The 18638-nt window shown below is 34.0% G+C and overlaps 1 protein-coding gene across 1 annotated transcript; it reads right to left on the bottom strand.

Moving 5' to 3' along the window:
- Positions 1 to 12962: 12962 nt before the first annotated feature.
- LOC126772945 (zonadhesin-like) lies at positions 12963 to 16372 on the bottom strand. The gene is made up of 6 exons (XM_050493554.1): positions 16253 to 16372; positions 15663 to 15818; positions 14822 to 15004; positions 14154 to 14351; positions 13732 to 13929; positions 12963 to 12976 (listed from the first exon to the last, which is right to left on the bottom strand). The coding sequence occupies exons 2-6, from the start codon at positions 15781 to 15783 to the stop codon at positions 12963 to 12965; spliced, it is 714 nt and encodes a 237-aa protein (XP_050349511.1). The 5' UTR covers positions 15784 to 15818; positions 16253 to 16372.
- Positions 16373 to 18638: the final 2266 nt, after the last annotated feature.

An 18638-nucleotide genomic window follows, 5' to 3' on the forward strand; every position in this document is an offset into this window, starting at 1 on the left:
CGCCCATATCGGCGCCCCGTAGAGCGCCATCGAGCGCACGACGCCGGTGTACAAGCGCCTGCAGGCACCTCCTGGCCCACCCACGTTCGGGAGGATCCTCCCTAGCGCCCCGGCTGCAGCCACCAACTTTGGGGCCAAGCGCCGGAAGTGCTCTTCGAACTTCCACCTGCCGTCGAGCACGAGTCCCAGGTACTTCATCGTCGACCCGACGGCGATGGAAGTTCCGCCCACCGTTATCGCCGCCCCCGGAGGTGGCGCGTTCCGAGGCCCGTGAAAGACGAGGGCCTCGGATTTGTGTAGGGCCACCTCGAGGCCCAACGCGCGGATTCGGTGGACTACGTGCGCCACCCCAGCCGTGGCGCGATAGGCCGCCTCCCGGTATGAACTGCCGCGGGCCGACACGAGGGTGTCGTCAGCGTAGCACGTGACGCTGACCCCCCGCAACGTGGCCCCGCGCAGCACCCAGTCGTAGCCGATGCACCACAGGAGCGGTCCTAGTACCGACCCCTGCGGAACACCGCACGACAACGACCTGACGGCCCATCCGTCCGCAGTCGGGAAGGCCACCGCCCTGCCCGAGAAGTAATCGGCCACGGTACGCCGCAGGTAGCCCGGCACACCGTGGAACCGCAGGGCCTCCATCACCGTTTCCCAGGGCAGGGTGTTGAAGGCATTGGAAATATCCAGCGACACTGCCAACACCACCCCGCCCCGAGACACCTCCTCCTCGGCCAGGCCCCTCACCCTGGCGATCGCGTCGAGCGTCGAGCGGCCGGGACGGAACCCGTATTGCCGCTCGTCGAGTCCCGGCTCCATACTGCCGACGAGACGGGCAGCGAGCACCCGCTCGAAGAGCTTGCTCACCTCGTCGAGCAACACGATCGGGCGGTAGGCTGACGGCTGATCGGACGGACGCCCGTCCTTGCGGATCAGAACGAGCGTGCCCGTTTTCCACCGTCGCGGGAACCTACCCTGAGACAGGCATGCGGTGAAGAGGCGCCGCATGCTCTCGCCGAGTTCCTCCGACGCGATCTTCAGGGCTCGACCGGGGATTCCGTCGGGCCCAGGGGCTGTCTTTTTCGACCCTAGTCTGATGACAGCCGCCTGCAGTTCCGCCTCGGTGATCGGAGTCACCGGTGACCCGTCGTCCTCCTCTTGGGGCCTGCTCGCGGGCGGCACCATGGCCGGTGGCACGAACTCTCCCCGCTCGGGGAAGAGCGTGTCCACAACCCTCGCCAAGAGCTGCGGCTGGAGACTGCTGGTCAGCGGAGGAGCCCAGGGTCGGAGCTTTTGTCTCAAATTTCATCTTACCCTTAGCGTAACCCAGAGCTAACGGGGTGGACGTAGATTAATGGATGGATAGTTTTGTAGCTCCTCTTTTTTTTCTTCTTATGTTTTTTTTTCAAATATTTTTTTCATAGTTTGGCGGCCCCGCAAGATGCTAGCAACATTGAATCGCAATTCCGATTAATAGTTCCATCGTAAAAAAGCCTTCATGAGCTTGACTAAATCGAATCTTAATTAAATAAAGTAGTTAGCAGGCTATTATTATTTCAAAGAACATATTATATTGTATTATATATCTACCTTTTCAAAATGTATAACAGAGCTAAGGAAATTTGTTTGTGGTCTCTTTACCGCCGTAATTGATGTTATCAGAAGATAATAAAATAGCCCTCACTAAGGAATTCCATGAAAGTTATAGCTCTTTCAAATACAAACATTTAAATTATTATTCCTTATATAAATATACTCGTTTTCATGTATTTTATCTCTGTAATTCAACTCTATAATGTACACCTAAATTAATATAAATACTTACTTATATTAATTTAGATGTATATTATAGAGTTGTATTAAGGTATTTTATCTCATGAACATGTTATTCAAAAAAGAAGATATATGTATCCTCTCTCTTTCATATATCAATCGGTAATGACAGAAAGAGATAAACCGGTGTTTAACTAAACAATCGCTGAGTAACGTTTATAAATAAAGGCCGATACTATAATTACTACACATGTGAGCAAATACAAGTGGACTCTCTTAGTCCATTAGGGCGGCAATTCGTATTGATAGGCTATTTATTTTATTTTTTTCTTGGTAGTAAAATTTTGTGCAAGCGCACCTGGATAGGTACCACCCACTTATCACATATTGTACAGTCAAATAACAATAGTTAGTATTATTGTGTAACTACGGGAATAAAGGACATAACACCTTAGTTCTCAAAGTCGGTGACTCATTGACGATGTTAGGGATGATTAGTATTTATTACAGCACTAATGTTTTTGTCTCTAGGCGGTGGTGACCACTTACCATCAGGTGTCTACCTATGATGGACAAAATCTCTCAATGGTAACAGTTACGACGTGGTCATCGTGTACATCCTAAAATCTCGCTACTGTAACTATAATAATAATAATAATAATATCCTGGGACATTATTCACACGGCCATCTGATCCCAAATTAAGCAGAGCTTATGCTATGGAAACCAGACAACTGATATACTATATATACTAGTTTTCTTTTGTAAATACATACTTATATAGATAATTACACCCAGGACAAATAGACATATATACGCGCAGTGGCTGGGCGGGCGGAAACTGAGGAGAGGCGGGAGAATCTTGTCATTGAACTCGATAGGACGTTAGAGCTCATCGCCAAATGGGGCTCTGGATAATCTTGTTGAGTTTAATGCTAAGAAAACACAGGTATGCGCTCTCACGGCGAAAAAGTCAACATTTTCCCCTCTTCCCTCCCTCTGTGGTACTCCGCTGGTGATACAAAGCAAAATCGCCATGCTGGGGATTGACGTTCGCTGCGACCTTAGTCCAAGGGATTACATCGAGGCTGTTATAAAAACAGCTTCACGGAAACTCGGAGTTCTGAACAAGGTGCGGCGCTTTTTCACGCCACAACAACTGTGCCTGCTGTACAAAACACAGGTACGGTCTTGCGTTGAATATTGCTCGCACCTTTGGGATGGCTCCGCTAAGTACCTACTTGAGGCCTTGGACCGGTTGCAGCGACGTGCCGTACGCATTATTGGCGACGTAAAGGTCACAAACACCCTTGAACCTTTACAATTGCGTCGTGAGATAGCAGCACTGAGCGCTTTCTATCGACTGTATCACGGCGAGTGCTCTGAGGAATTATTCTCTCTAATTCCTGCCTCCCCCTTCCTTCTTAAGTCCACGCGAGCTGGTTCTCGATGTCACCGCCTAACTGTGACATCAATTCCATCGCGAACAAAGAAATTTGGCAACTCCTTTCTTTGTCGCACTTCCAAAAAATGGAATTCCTTACCAGCTCACGTGTTCCCCTCCTCTTACAACCCGGGTTCCTTCAAACGAGGCGTGAAGAGGCATCTTGCGGGCCGGCAAGGCGAAGGCGGCTAGTGCAGAACGTTTTTCCCGTCTGTACTGGCCGTCGTCGCGTTTGGACTCTACTACCACTTACCATCAGGTGGAGTAGAGTCATTTGCCCTCCCGGCAAATATAAAAAAAAAAAAAAAACATGTTCATGCACACAAATGTCTGTCCTGGGTGGGAATCGAAACCACAACCTTAGGCGTGAAAGGCAGTTATCTACCAACCACGCCAAACGGCTCATCAAAGTTTAAGTATACGTAGATAGTACCCAGCCTAATATGTATGTAGACAAAATTCATTATAAACAAAAAGACATAATACTCGCTTAACCTGTTTTAAATCGTTTCGAGTCAGCAAATAATTGAACAATGAGAAATTTGAAAGGCAGTCTTCGACGATAATGAACTACTTTTTTTCAATGATGGTAATAAAAAGGTCAACTTCCGCTAGTTATGATTGTCACCAACAATCGAGGGTTCCGGATGAAGTCCGTCATTTAGCATTTTGTAACTCTGCATTCTTCAAACGCCTCACACTGGCCGATTTGCTTAAAATGTTTTATAAAATTTTTAAATAGCAACATTGCAATAAAATGTGTACAATTTTTTTTAAATTTTATAAAATTAAATTTAACATTAACATATATGTATATGATATATTTTAATATTATGTGTAACAATTTTATGCTTCATAATATAAACATTACTATGATTAGAGAAATAATAATAAAAAAATATGCATAAAATGGCTTGCGTAAATATGATCAGAATAAACAAAAGTATGCCATAGTATAACACATATTATGTCTTAAAATGTTATGCAAATGGATTAGAGAACCCTAACGAGCCAGTTATGAAATAGGTAACGGGTTCAAATGGAGAAAAGTAAACACTTAATTATCGATTGTCAAAAAATATCGTTTTGGAAAGAAAAACCTCAGATTTGAAAAAAAACCCGTGAAATAAACTCGCATTTTTATTTTTAACAATTGTTATTTAAAATGTATGTATGTATTTATACGTTCATCGTTTTATTCCTATATTGTTATCAATTAAAAATTCATTAGTTTTGTAATATAATTTAATACAAACCTATTTTTATGTCTTCAGAAAATTTGTGATTTATCTATTAAGGTACAAAGTGTTAGTAAAACAGTTATTATGAGTTCAAGTATATGAAAATATATTGCTATAAAATATGATTGAATGTATATCTATAATCGAAGGTCACACTTATAAAGTCAAGAAGGTCACGCTTTAGTTACTAGCTAGTTATATTCTATAAAAACGTATTTACATTTTTTTTGTTAGAAGTTAGAACTATATTATTTAATTCATAAATAAAATTTTTGTACTGAATCTATTTTAGATGCATAGTCAAAGCTCATGGTCAATTTTGAGAGCAATGTTTTATACGTAGCATTTTAATAAGGCGCTTTTAACGCGAACATTTTTCATTTCTGTCTTGTTTACTGAAATTGAAGGCCTTTTTATCTATTTAAATAATAAATTTAATATTTAGCAAATATCTATATAAGTCACTTGTTGTAATCAAGAAAAACTTAGACCTTTCATATTGTGACGTCACAGTGCATACCTACTAAAATATATTCGTATACGTCTTCAGATTGGCTGGAAGAGACCGCAATAGCATTAAACTCATGTTTTGTGTAATTTTATACATATATAAAATAAATAAACAAATTCTTTTAAACGTGTAATAATTTGGCCTTGTAATTTCATCTTCAGTGCGACAAACCAGTGACTTGGGCAATAATTTTTTTGCAATATACAATAACATATAATATTTATAAGTGTTCATGTAATGTCATTGCATAAAATGTTTGTAAACGTAACTAATATTAAAAATCGACCCGTGTGAACTATTTTATTCCAATTCGGATGGACTCGTCGCCTGTCGCGGGGGATTATTAAAACTTTCCTTTCCTCATAATAAAGTTTCTTATTGAAAGAGCTTGGTTACAATTTTGCAGCATTAAGCTTTTCTTAATTGTAAAAATCTCATTTTTCTAATATTTTCACTTATCAATAATACATGAGTATTATAAATTATTTTGTGCCTCTTTTATTAAATACTATCGAGATATTACAACTATATTTAAGCCAATCAGTGAATACATAATAAATATGTTGATAATTATTATTTTTTATAGAATAGGAAGGCGGACGAGCATATGGGCCACCTGATGGGAAGTGGTCACCAAACGCCCTTAGACATTGGCATTGTAAGAAATGTCAACCATCGCTTATAGCCAATGCGCCACCAACCTTGGGAACTAAGATTTTATGTCGCTTGTGCCTGTAATTACACTGGCTCACTCACCCTTCAAACCGGAACTCAACAATAACAAGTACTGCTGTTTTGCGGTAGAATATCTGATGAGTGGGTGGTACCTACCCTAGACGAGCTTGCACAAAGCTCTACCACCAGTAAATATAGTACTTCACTTGGTAGTTGGGCTTTTGGGTAGGTACCCAATCATCATATCTTTTACCGGCAAACAGCAATACTTATTATTGTTGGTTCCGGTTTAAAGTGTGAGTGAGCTAGTGTAACTAAAGGCGCAAGGGATATAACGTCTTAGTTCATATAGTTGGTGCCGCATTGACGATGTTAGGAATGGTTAATATTTCTCACAGCGCGAATGCCTATAGTTGTTCGAAAAAATTTACTATCAGGTGGTGTCCCTATACATTTGAGAGCGTGGGAGCGTGCACATGTGTTATTGTACACACATGTGCGCTATAAGTCCTGTGTATTGGCTGGTCTTATGAAAATGGCTTCCGACGTGAAATCAATCAAGAATACATCATCACAGTTGGTGATGTATCATAGTCGGTAAGATATAAACGCTTTACATAATACAATATGAATGTTTAAGTTTGGCTTAAAACAATTATGATTGTCAAATAAAATTATACTTATAATTAATTTTCAACTGGTTATTTAAGTCAACTGCTTAAGATTTATTTTATGCCTCAATAATAGAAATCCTCGACTTCAATTCTAATGAAAATTTATAGAATTTATTCAAATTGAAGCATTAATGAGTGTTTTGTTATCCGCTCTAACTTCGCAGCGGTTTGATAAATTATTTCGAGGTTTTTTTTTTATATTTATTGGAAAATTTTCTATATAAAACTCAATATTATGATATACATGAGATTTTATCTAATATATTTAAATAACTTTATCATCTTCAATGTGAAACATGTGATCGTCGTCTAACTTTTTGATGAAAAATTAATGCAATAAATCAAAAAACAATTTTTGTATATTCCCAATTTATTCGTGTCTTGTTTCGTTACTATATTATTTCTAAGTCTATGAATATCTTTGAAATAATAATTTTCAATCTTATAAGTATTATTTCTTATAGCAAAAACGTTGCAGCTGTCCTGTATCAAATTTCCAACTTGTATAATATTATCCCGTTTAGCTACTGAGGGTTGAATATATTGCACCATTTGCGTCACGAATGTCTGGTGACAGATATTGCCGCTTAAAAACATACGTCTGTCGATACGATGTATATTATTCTTATTCCAACGCCGTACACAAGATGACTAAATATAATCTATTAATATAATATACAAATATACCCATAAAAATGCTTAGCCGGATTTAAACGCGCGACCTTGAGTTAAGATGTAAGTATTTTGAAATCCATAAGGAAATTTCCATGTATGATTTTTTTTAATAAATAATTACCAGTGCAAGGAGATTTTATCCGAGCTGAACCTAAATATAATATTGAAAGAATAATTTAGTGCTAAAAATATCTTTTTCTTTAGTTAGAATTTTATTTTAGTTAGAATTTAGCGAAGGATTTGTATTATACGAACGATTTTAAATTTAATTTGACTTCTTTACTAAGCCAATTATTTATGTTCTAAATTTAATGAAAACTTCAATTGAATAGAATATGTAATTGAATTTAAGCATAATATTTCTACATAATTTGATGTCATTTTTATTTCTAGAGAGACTATTGAATACGTGGACTTAGAAAACGCTAGTAAAAATTCAAGTAACATTGATTTGTTTCGTGATCATATTTTTTTTTATTTATATTAATATTTCTCCACTGACACGTACGTCCTCGCATTGGTTTATTTGCTTTCATTATTTGTATCAAATGTTTGCTCCGATTTTAAAATTTTGAAAACTCAATAACTTTGATTGATGACTCGAGCACATTTGCAACTGTTTACATTTATATTAGTATTTAATTAAAGCATAGGCTGAGTTCTAGAAACTAGAAAACTACAACTAAACTATGTAACATGCTACATTCTTATTTCTAAAATATATATTGAGAGGTGAATATTAACTGTGAATATTAACCAATATATGTTTTGCAAGGTAGATCAACGTTATCAGAAAAAATTGTGTGTTCGGAGGACCCCGTTTTAAACGAAGTTTTTTTGCGTAAATTTAGATTTTTATTCATTATATTACAGATTTTTTTTTCACTAAATATACAATTTTCTGATATTTTCCAATAATTATTGGAATATATATTTTTCGTAATTTAGACATTTATAAAATAAAATAACTTAAGTGATAACTAAAAACAAAAACATTTAAGAATTTTCATAGACGTCGAGTGTTTGTTTTAATTGATAATTTATATCCATATTTTTTTATCATGTATGACCTATGCTTATAACATATCATGTAGCTTTGTACTTAAACTTATTATTTTATTTTTATTATACATATGTTTTCGGTTTGTTCTTATTCGAATAATGAGATCTTGAAACATGCTATCTGTAGCAGTTTCTACGTAATAGTTCAGTATCGCATATGATATGACATCGTGATTCTATAAATAAAAATTTCAAACAGCTTTTGTGTGATTGTACCCGTTAACTATCTGTCTTTATTATTATTACTCTTCTTTTTTGGTGTGTTAGATGAAATCCTTTCATATGATAAGCATGCATTATATACTTAGTTCTGTTTTAGTATTTTTTGTTCCAATTTTTGTTTTTATTAATTTTATTATTGACGCTTCTAATTGATTATTAAGTCTTTGGAACACAAAGATTTTCTGAACAAGTAGTTCCATATTGTTTGATTAGTTGAAGTCAGCAATCGTTCTTATCCGATTAATGAGATCTTGAAACTTTTTGCTTGTATTGATTCACGATCAGAAAACCCAAATAGTTGTCAGGGGAACGCGATTCTTCGTGTAATTGAATTTGGCTACTTCATGTTTGCTCCCACTTTTATTCAGTTTCGAAGTATCTCGGCTCTTTGTTGACCGTTCTTTGTTTGGTTTCTTGAAACTTGCTGGCTTTCTACTTGAAATAGCTCGTGGCTACGTAAGGATATGACTGTTTGATGGTCCTCTAAGATAGTTCAAATTCCAGCGAATAAACATTTGTTGGTCGAAATGTAATTAGGAAAGTTAAAATAAAGCTAAATCTTCGTAAATAATAATGACGATTCTTAATTTAAAATAAGCATTTAATATGTACCATTTAACTAAACAAAAAAAAATAATTCTCCGTATATTATTTATACTAATATGTTATTTTCAACTCAAAATGTTATTTTTTCAATTAAAAGTAGATAAGCAGACTACACTGGTAGTCACACGATGTTAAATGATCTTCACTGCCCATAGTTTTTTTTTTTATAAGAATTATTAACAAGCCATCACCTAATAATGTTACACTGGCTCACTCTACAGAACTTAACAATATTAAGTATTGCCGTTAGGCGGTAAAATGTGAGATGAAAAAGTAGAATCTAGATGGCCATGCACATGTCCGATCACCGAGGATACACATAGAAAAATGTTAAAAAAACAGTCTGTAGTATTGTGAAATATAACAATATTTTTAAACTGAGACTAGATGACTACAGAGAAGATAAAGACATAACAATAAATATTTCTCCTTTACATAACTCTCTTTTATGATACCTCAAAAAGACATCAGGTGCAGTATCCATAGATACAGCCTCATGTATTTTCAATGTTTACTTTCCAACTCCAAACTGCCATTGAAAATCTTAACAGGAAAAAACAACTTGTTCATTATTTCGACTTGAACCCAACCCTGGAATCGAATCCTGGGAAATGGGCATCCGTATTCGCTAGCCGAAATAGCCCAGTGGCTAGAACGCGGGAATCTAAGAAGATGATAGTGGGTTCAAGCCGCCCGAGTTTCAAACACCACTGAATTTTCATGTGCTTAATTTGTGATCTCGGGCTTTACGGTGAAAGAAATGGGCATGGTGAGGAAACCTGCATGTGTCTAGCTTCACTGAACTTCTGCAACTGTGTATTTCACAAACCCGCATTAGAGCAGCGTGGTGGAATAAGCTCCAAACGTTCTCCTCAAAAAGGAGAGGAGACCTTAGCCCAGCTGTGGGACATTCACAGGTTTTTAATGTAATTGTTACTGTATACGATAGCCACAAGATGATTGAGACAGTAAAATTAATCAATATTCGACTATCATACAAAACCAAAGCACAATATGTTTCACAATCGAACAACGATATAGTTTGTCTCCAATGTTTATTGTAGATCCACTACGCACAACAGCGATTAACAAACATTTGAACACGATGCCCACCCAACAATTCAATTAAATAGATGGAACGTGATGTAGTGATATCTCAAAAGGATTAACAATAGTCTACATATATGAATAAACTCTCAAAACATACATAACAATTATTTATTCATTGAATAAAAGAGAAGCCGTGAGTTTTTTCTAACGAGGCATATAATTTAAAAATATTTGATATCTAAATTTAAAAAAATATATGTATAAACTATATTTTTATCCTTTAAAGAAAGGCAGGCACGTGTTTATAAGATACATACACAATTGCACATATAGATAATGTAAGAAATAAAAAACATTCCTAATAGTGTAGCATAGATTTAAGATGTAATAGCTAATAGAACTAGTAGAACTTTGTCTTAAGATTTTTATCTAAACCCAGGTTTTGCACAAAGCCCTACATTTTTATTATCAGTTAGGAAACAGTTTATAGAACAGGAAATAAGCCGAGATGGCCCAGTAGTAAGAACACGTGAATCTTAACCGATGATCGTTGGTTCAAATCCGGGCAAGCACCACTGAATTTTCACGTGCTTAATTTGTAATTATAATTCATCTCATGCTTTACGGTGAAGGAAATCATCGTGAAGAAACCTGCATGTGTCTAATTTCACTGAAATTCTGCCACATGTGTATTCCACCAACCCGCACTGGAGCAGCGTGGTGGAATAAGTCCCAAACCTACTCCTCAAAAAAAGGGAGAGGTGGCCTTTAGCCCAGCAGTGGGACTTTTACAGGCTGTTACGGTAGGAAACAGTTGGGCCACTTGATAGTAAATGGGCACCATCCCTTACATCGTCAATGCGCCTTAGGATCGTTGTCTCGGGACCTAAGATATAATGTACATTGTGCCTGTACTTACACTGGCTTACTCGCCCTCCAAACTAGAACACAACAATATTAAGAATTGCCGTTTGGCTGTTGAATGTAGTATAAAATCCTACCACCAAGTAAAAAACATCAGTAATATACATATTAAATGTTACATGTTTTTCCTTGACTTATCTTATTTACTTGCGTAGAGAGTAGACAGTATTTGACTTAACTTTTACGGCCTTTCTAACCTAACCTCCCTTAGGTGCCTTTTCTGGTGGATCGGTTTCCGATTTATATACACCTTAAGTCTTATAACAAGCAAAGGTTGAGAAATGATAGGTCCATTCTACTCTTCGGATACAACGAAACCGTTATAGAAATTTTCTAAACGTATTAACGAAATAAGCTTGAAATATCTTGTTGTTTATACATTTTAATTTAATTAAACGGTAAATCGGGTATGATTTATTTAAGATTTTTTTCATTTTTATTTGGTTAAAAACAGCGCTACAATTTGCATATTGTTCTAAGTTAACTCGTTAATTACCTCCTTTGTCGCGAGATAAAAAGTGTGTCAAAATGATTAAAGTGTTTTCTTTGTTTTAGATTTTTAGATTACGTAAACATTTAATAATAGAGATAAATATAACGATACTAATGAAATATAAATAGTTTAATGAAACTTATATGATTTAATTTCGCCTATCGGGTATGTATGTTGTTTTCGTGCTCGAAATTTGAATAAACAAATGAAACAAACGATAATATCAATTAAAAAAAAAAAGAAATGTGTTGGCTTAGATTTTTCCGCTCACAATCCGTAGTAAATCCTTCCAAGTTCGGACGTTAAAGTGTCTTATACCGATACAGCTTTCCTTCAATTCTCTTTACTTGTCTCAGTATACTTTCAACCTCCATCGGATTTATTTGAAAAGCCTCTTATCCCATTTCTTGTCTGTATGGTAGTTTCAGCCCCGCAGCGTTGTTTGGATGTTATTTGTATTTTTTATCTTCGACAGCTCTTGAACGGATCGTTGTATATTTTGCTTCTATTATTCAGATTTGTAGAGAATACAAAACCTTTTGATAAAAGATTTTATCTTTAATTGACCCATCTTATAGATAAATAATATGGGCAACTATTTCAAGATAACAAATACAAAATTGAATGAAATTCGATCTTTAAAACTCTGGGAAAGACCAAATGATGGCCTCAAATTATAAGTTTTTTTTGTACCAAATTTAGTTACAATACGTTTTTTCCATGTGGTTATATTTATATCTCATTTCCTCAATAAAATATTATTTGTTAATAAAAAACAAATGTTTTATGACTCAGTCGTTCGTCATAGACAATTATGTAACAAAATTGTTTTTATATATGTATGATTTCATAAAAAAACCGTTATAAATCAATTTCAATTGCAGCTATTAACGAAATTTAAATAATATATATTATTATTATTATTATATATATATATATATATATATATATATATATATATATAATAATATATAAAAATATATATTATTACATAAATAAAAATTTAAATTGGCTGATGAGCTGGTTAGCGTGGTTGGTGGATGCTTGCCTTTGACGCCGAAGGTTGTGGGTTCGATTCCCACCCAGGACAGATATTTGTGTACATGAACATGTCTGTTTGTCTTGTTTGGGTGTAATTATCTATATAAGTATGTATTTACAAAAGAAAAGTAGTATATGTAGTATATTTGTTGTCTGGTTTCCATAGTACAAGCTCTGTACAAGCTTAATTTGGGATCAGATGGCCGTGTGTGATAAATGTCCTAGGATATTATTATTATTATTATTAGAAATACAAAAAAAAAATTTTTCATTTTTTCCTCATCAATTAAGCATTCAGATTGTACTATGTGTGCTTAATAAAACAATTATTCGTCAATTTACAACAAAGTGTATGGGTATAGAGGTAAAAGTGACCTCTCATTAACTCAACAAATTTTCTACTTCCTTAAATAAATAAATAAATAAAAAAAAAACATTTGAGTAGTAAAAACAGAAATTAATATTTATTATTATTATACATGCATAAAAAATAATAATTTATTATTCGTAAAGAAAAAAATTTGTTATCCATCAGCCCCAGGTTTATAAAAATCTGCACTTTTCATCCCTTAATTTTATGCGTCACTTGCTGTAAAAAAAAAACTTATTAGAGCACTCGGAGCAAATTTCATTAACAAGTCATAACCAGGCGACGTCTAAGTATCCATTAGGGACACGGAACCTTGTTAAGTTAAAATTTAAACCAGCGCAATCTTTTTCCTTTATCATATAACATTATGTACCATGTGTGATAATAGGAGTTTAGTTTATGAGATATTATTTTTTTATTAAATATAATGATATTATATTGCGTAGATCTTCCTACAAACCAGACTTATAGGAGCATGTATGCTTATTTCTAGTTTTATAAGTTTATGAAATCGTAATATAAAATAAAATGAATTGCAATCATTTTAATTAAATTAACTTTGTATTATTTAAGCTTTCGTGATAAATAATATTATCCATAATAATTTTATTTAAAAACCATCATCGTCATCAGATCATAAACAAAATTTGAACTATAATAACTGCTATAGTGTAAAACTGTGATGCAGTTTTTAACGCCTGCCAACAAAGCGACAATTCTCTATTTTGAAAAATAAATGTGTTGCAAAAAATATATATAAACTTATAGAGGGATGATAACCAATTAAAAGAAATAGTAACTGCAGCAACATTTTGTTGTCAATATGAACTAATGAACGTCAAAATAAATACGATTATAAATTAATAACGAATATTCTCAGAATATCCAAAAAAAAACGACTAAGACAACAGCATGTATCAAATATTATCCATTTGACAAAATCGTAGATAATATTAAAAAAAATATCAACTTACCGCAATCAGCAGTGGGTACACAAATGTCGTTATCATTTCTGAGGTAGCCATCTTTACATACACACTGAGGCTCACAGTATGAAGGACCAAATCTTATACATTCTTGAGGCGGCTCACTTAGATCTCGGCATCGCTCAGAAAAACATGGCGGTGGACAAGGATTCCATACTTCATTGGCTCGTGTACAGTTTACTGGTGCTGTGTAAGGGTAATAAATTAAATATACGGCCAAGATACGCACAGACACACACAAATGTAGATACTATCAAAATTATTATTCATTAATTTATCTTTATGTTTTTTACTCGCACACATATTTTAGCTCAAAAACAAACGCATGTTTTTAAAAACATATTCAGTGAAAATCACAAATTTATCAAGTTAGAAAAGTTTTTATTTCAGATGCAAATTAAAATACTTACGACATTCAGAAGCTAAAATGCATCGGTTATCTTTTAGGCTGAGGATTTTATAATTCGCTTTGCAAGAACAGCCGGACGGACATGGGTATGGAGGAGAACAGGCAACAATTCCCCGATTGTCATTTTCAGGACAATAACTTCTTGGACATTTCGCGTTACAGAACACAAACGTTTTATTTTGACCACATGGGTTACCACCTGGAACATATTAATCAATTAAATATTTCTAAAATAACCTAAATAAATATAATTTACCAAAAAATAATAAAATATTCATAAACTTTACGAATATTTTGACCCGTTTAAGTACCATACCATGTGCCCACAACATACTGTATTAGTGCACAATCTAGCACAATATTATAATATTGTTTTTGTTGGCTGCCTCGTTTAAGCTCAGCTAGGTTTTAGACGCACAGATCCCGAATTCATGATAACAAAACCGAGGTCGTGCCAATAAAAAAATATATTAAATTTTTTCTGTTGAGAAATTGTCAGCAGCAGCCCAGAGTCTGAAGTGTCAACACTTCCGTGCCTCGTAAATACGTGGTCGTGCGACTGAACTCCGGTCTTATAAGATTTACCGTCAAATTAGGATAATAGAGTGAGGAAATAGAGTTTGGCACACACACTAATTACTCTAAGATATATCCCGCCCAGTTGCTTACCTGGACAGTCGTCTGGTAAAATACATTGATCTTCGTTAGAAAGAACGTAAAGGGGTTCGCATTGACATCCATAGGTTTCACACTGTCGTTTACAAGTGCCATTTGGGTTAGAACATGTTGAGACACATTGCCTTGGACATGATGTAAACGATGCGTTACGATCGTCTCTGCATTTTGAATATTCTGGTAAAAATATAATGCATTGAATACGACTTAGGTTAAACATTTAGTAATTCGTATCTCCAAATGTATGAGTCCAATATTTGATCATGTACTTTTAAATTGTCATGTATTAAAACAAGACAATACAAGAACAAAAAGTGGTTAATATTTTTAAAAACTGCACTCGACTCACGATCAGAAGTTATTCTTTTTATCAATAACAATTTGTATTCAAGGTCCAGTAATAGTTAATTTCATTTTTTTTATTAGTTGATAGTTAGATTAGTTGATAGATAGAATTTAGTAGTATTAGTTAACTTACTTAATGTTGCTACAATATAATTTCAATAATCTAGAAATTGTAAGGAAACAAAGAAAAATAGCAAGTTTACAATAAAAATAAAAAATACGAAAATAATTGATATACTAACTAACAGTTTACACAAATTCTAACAACCTACAGTACCGTATTAATGTATAAGTTTATGAACATATGTACGTAAAAAAAGCATTGTACTTCGCAAGTGAGGTATGAATCAGCTTAATCTGAATACAGAATTACTTAAGCTTTTATTTGTCATCAATATTTTTACTTATTCACATCTTCTCTTTCTATTAAAATATGATGAACCTTATTTTAAAAAATATTAAGAGAAATGAAATACAAAATAAGGCTTACTTTGGCATTCCTCGATCTTAACACATTGTCCTCCTTTTTCAGATAAAATATAACCCGATTCGCATTTACAGAAATCAGGCGTGGACGACAAAGTTTGTGGACAGTTCGGAGGGTTTGGCATGGAACAAGTTGGTGTGCAATCACATGAACTTTCACCTGTAAGTAGATTTGGAAAATATTTATTATAATATTTATTTATATATAAATTCTTCTCGTTATGTAAAAAAGCCAATGAAAAGAGAAATCATCCATACACATATACCTAGAACACTTGAATCTTTGATCGAAGATTACGGGTTCATAACCAGACAAGCACTACTGAGTTTTCGCTTTCGAAGCGCTTTGTTTGTTTATAATTTATCTCTCATTCATCGGTGAACAAAAACATAGTGAAGAAACTTGCATGTGTTCCTAACCTTCACCTCATAAGGAGAGGAAGCCTTTACTTATTAGACATTAGATGGAACTCACACGACATTTCAGTTACTTACTAATTTTCTATATCAAATGCTTACCGTTTATAAATATTTACAAGTCATTGAATGCTGTTTGACTTTTACTGAAATAGTTTAAAATACAATTTGACTTACTTGGGGAATTTGTTGACGATGATGAGCTTCTTGCTGATGCAAATGATGATGACAACGACGGTGATGATTGCGCTGAAGCAGTTGCTGATGAAAATGATGAACTTGATCTTGGATTTTTGTTTTCATCTGAAACTACATTCATTAATACTGTAAAAAATCCTATTATGTAATTGAAAATAATGACTTAACAAGATTATTACTGAAAACACCATCAAGCCCATTCTGATAAGTATCAAATAGTTTGATACAGTTAAACCTCAATATCATATCAGACCAGACCTGTTGATAAACGGAGTAAACAACATTTTTGAAGAAATAATTACTAAAGTTATTTAAAAGCTGTCTTCTATTAGCTATTACTAACCAGTATAATAACAAAGGACAAATTGTCTTATAATAGTATAATATATTAATACTGCGCATGCCCGACTATTTTCTATACAAACGTAAAATGTAATAATTTTACAATTTAACGTGATTCAGCAAAAACTTAACATTATATTAATAAACCGCGCACAGCTGTGAGTTCGTTTTTTTATTTTTTTTTTATATCGCCGGGAGGGCAAATGACTCTACTCCACCTGATGGTAAGTGGTAGTAGAGTCCAAACGCGACGACGGCCAGTACAGACGGTTCAAAACTGTCGTGGCATGCGCACTTTTATGGATTGGAATCGTACTTACATTTCGGTTCTTCGTAACCACATGATGCATCAGGCGATAGAGCTAAAAATAAACAGTTAAAATTGAAATGATGTAATTGATATGATATATAATTATTTAAATAATTTAAAAATTTAAATTTTAATATTTTAAATTTAAATTTTATTCTAGGAGACTGATTTCGTTCGTTATTTTTCCATATTGCACATCTATACTTAATGTTAGCAATATTACCACATTTATTACGCAATATCTTGTCGTACCAAATTAATTCTTGATGAAGATTATAAAAAAATATATATATTACTTACACTGGCCTTCTGAAATAAAAAAAGAAGCTGACACTAATATTACAAAAAACACAAGCATTGTGACACTTGTATCTCGATAAACTCATAACAAATAACATCACTAATCATATATATATATATTATCTATATATATATAGAATATATATATATATATATATATATATATATATATAGAAAAAAACAATACAAAAGAAACAAGTCATTGAATAGTTCCGTTATTTCTGTAACTAAAATAAAAGAGGGTTTGTACAATTAAATTGGATTACTTTAATCCCTCATTTGCTTTGGGATTACAGACTTTTAAGCAATAAACCAGTCGTTACTTCAAATGTCCTAATAACAATTAAATATTGTGAAAACCCCAAACTTTTTGTTAAAAATCATTTTGGTATCATATTTATATAACGGGGTCTTATTTTTCAGATTTTAGTTTCAATTAAAAATGATTTCATTTAATTATATAAAGCACTATACGACCTCAGATTTGTTTATTGATATTTGCATGGAGCATGTCTTAATTAATATAACGCACATTTTTCGAAAGCTGTGGAGAGATATGTAGAAGAAATAAAATGGATTGCCTAATATCCATACAAGCCTATATTTTCTGGAACAGGCACAGTTTAAATTGCGCTATATTATTTGTACTAAAACATTAATAAAATTTTTTCCAATGAAGTCAGAAGATAATTAAGACGTAGTCACGAACTGTTTTTATTTATTTTATGAAGGCAGATGAGGCTATGATCTATTATCATCTGATTGTAAGGGGAAACCACAAGAAATTTATCAATTGTATCACCTTGGGATCTAAGACATTATGAGACAGTCATTACACTGTGTAACTCATTATTCGAACCGGAATACAGCAATACAAAATAGTTCTATTAAACGGTATCTATTTAACTGCATATAGCTGTTATATTCGTAGACACATATATTATATACCACAATAGGATAATTTGTTATGTGACGGAATAAATGGTGAGTAGAGTCGAATCAACAACAAAGCTTCAGAAAAATATTTTAATATTTTTTTCTGCACGACTAAAGTCATTCTCATTTACCATATTCATAAAAACGGCTTCTTAATGGCAAATTTTATCGGTTTCCAATTCCACGAACGTGTCGTGTATCACGTCCACATTTTTATTCATTTATTTCAAATATTGTAAGTAATAAATTAATATTTAAAATATTTTTATCGACATTTTTATTGCAAATAGTCGGTATGTTTAATTAACAAGACATTTAATTGAATAACACCAGCTGTTTAAATAATAAGACCAAAATGTATAGCAACACAAAATAAATTATTTAGGTAGAAATTATTCTATATACTTCTTTACGAAGATTACGCAAATTCTAATTCTTTAAGAAAATAGCATACAATTTTGAATATTATTCTGTGCA

This window comes from Nymphalis io, chromosome 13 (genome assembly GCF_905147045.1).
Source record: "Nymphalis io chromosome 13, ilAglIoxx1.1, whole genome shotgun sequence".
Taxonomy (NCBI): domain Eukaryota; kingdom Metazoa; phylum Arthropoda; class Insecta; order Lepidoptera; family Nymphalidae; genus Nymphalis; species Nymphalis io.

Bases quoted from the DNA above. Each gene is read 5' to 3' on its own strand.
- LOC126772945 (XM_050493554.1), bottom strand. From the start codon at position 15,783: ATGCCAAACCCTCCGAACTGTCCACAAACTTTGTCGTCCACGCCTGAT. The intron at 15,005-15,662 runs GTAAGCCTTATT...TATTTTTACCAG, and splicing joins TAAGATCGAGGAATGCCAAA to AATATTCAAAATGCAGAGAC. The intron at 14,352-14,821 runs GTAAGCAACTGG...AATATGTTCCAG, and splicing joins TTTACCAGACGACTGTCCAG to GTGGTAACCCATGTGGTCAA.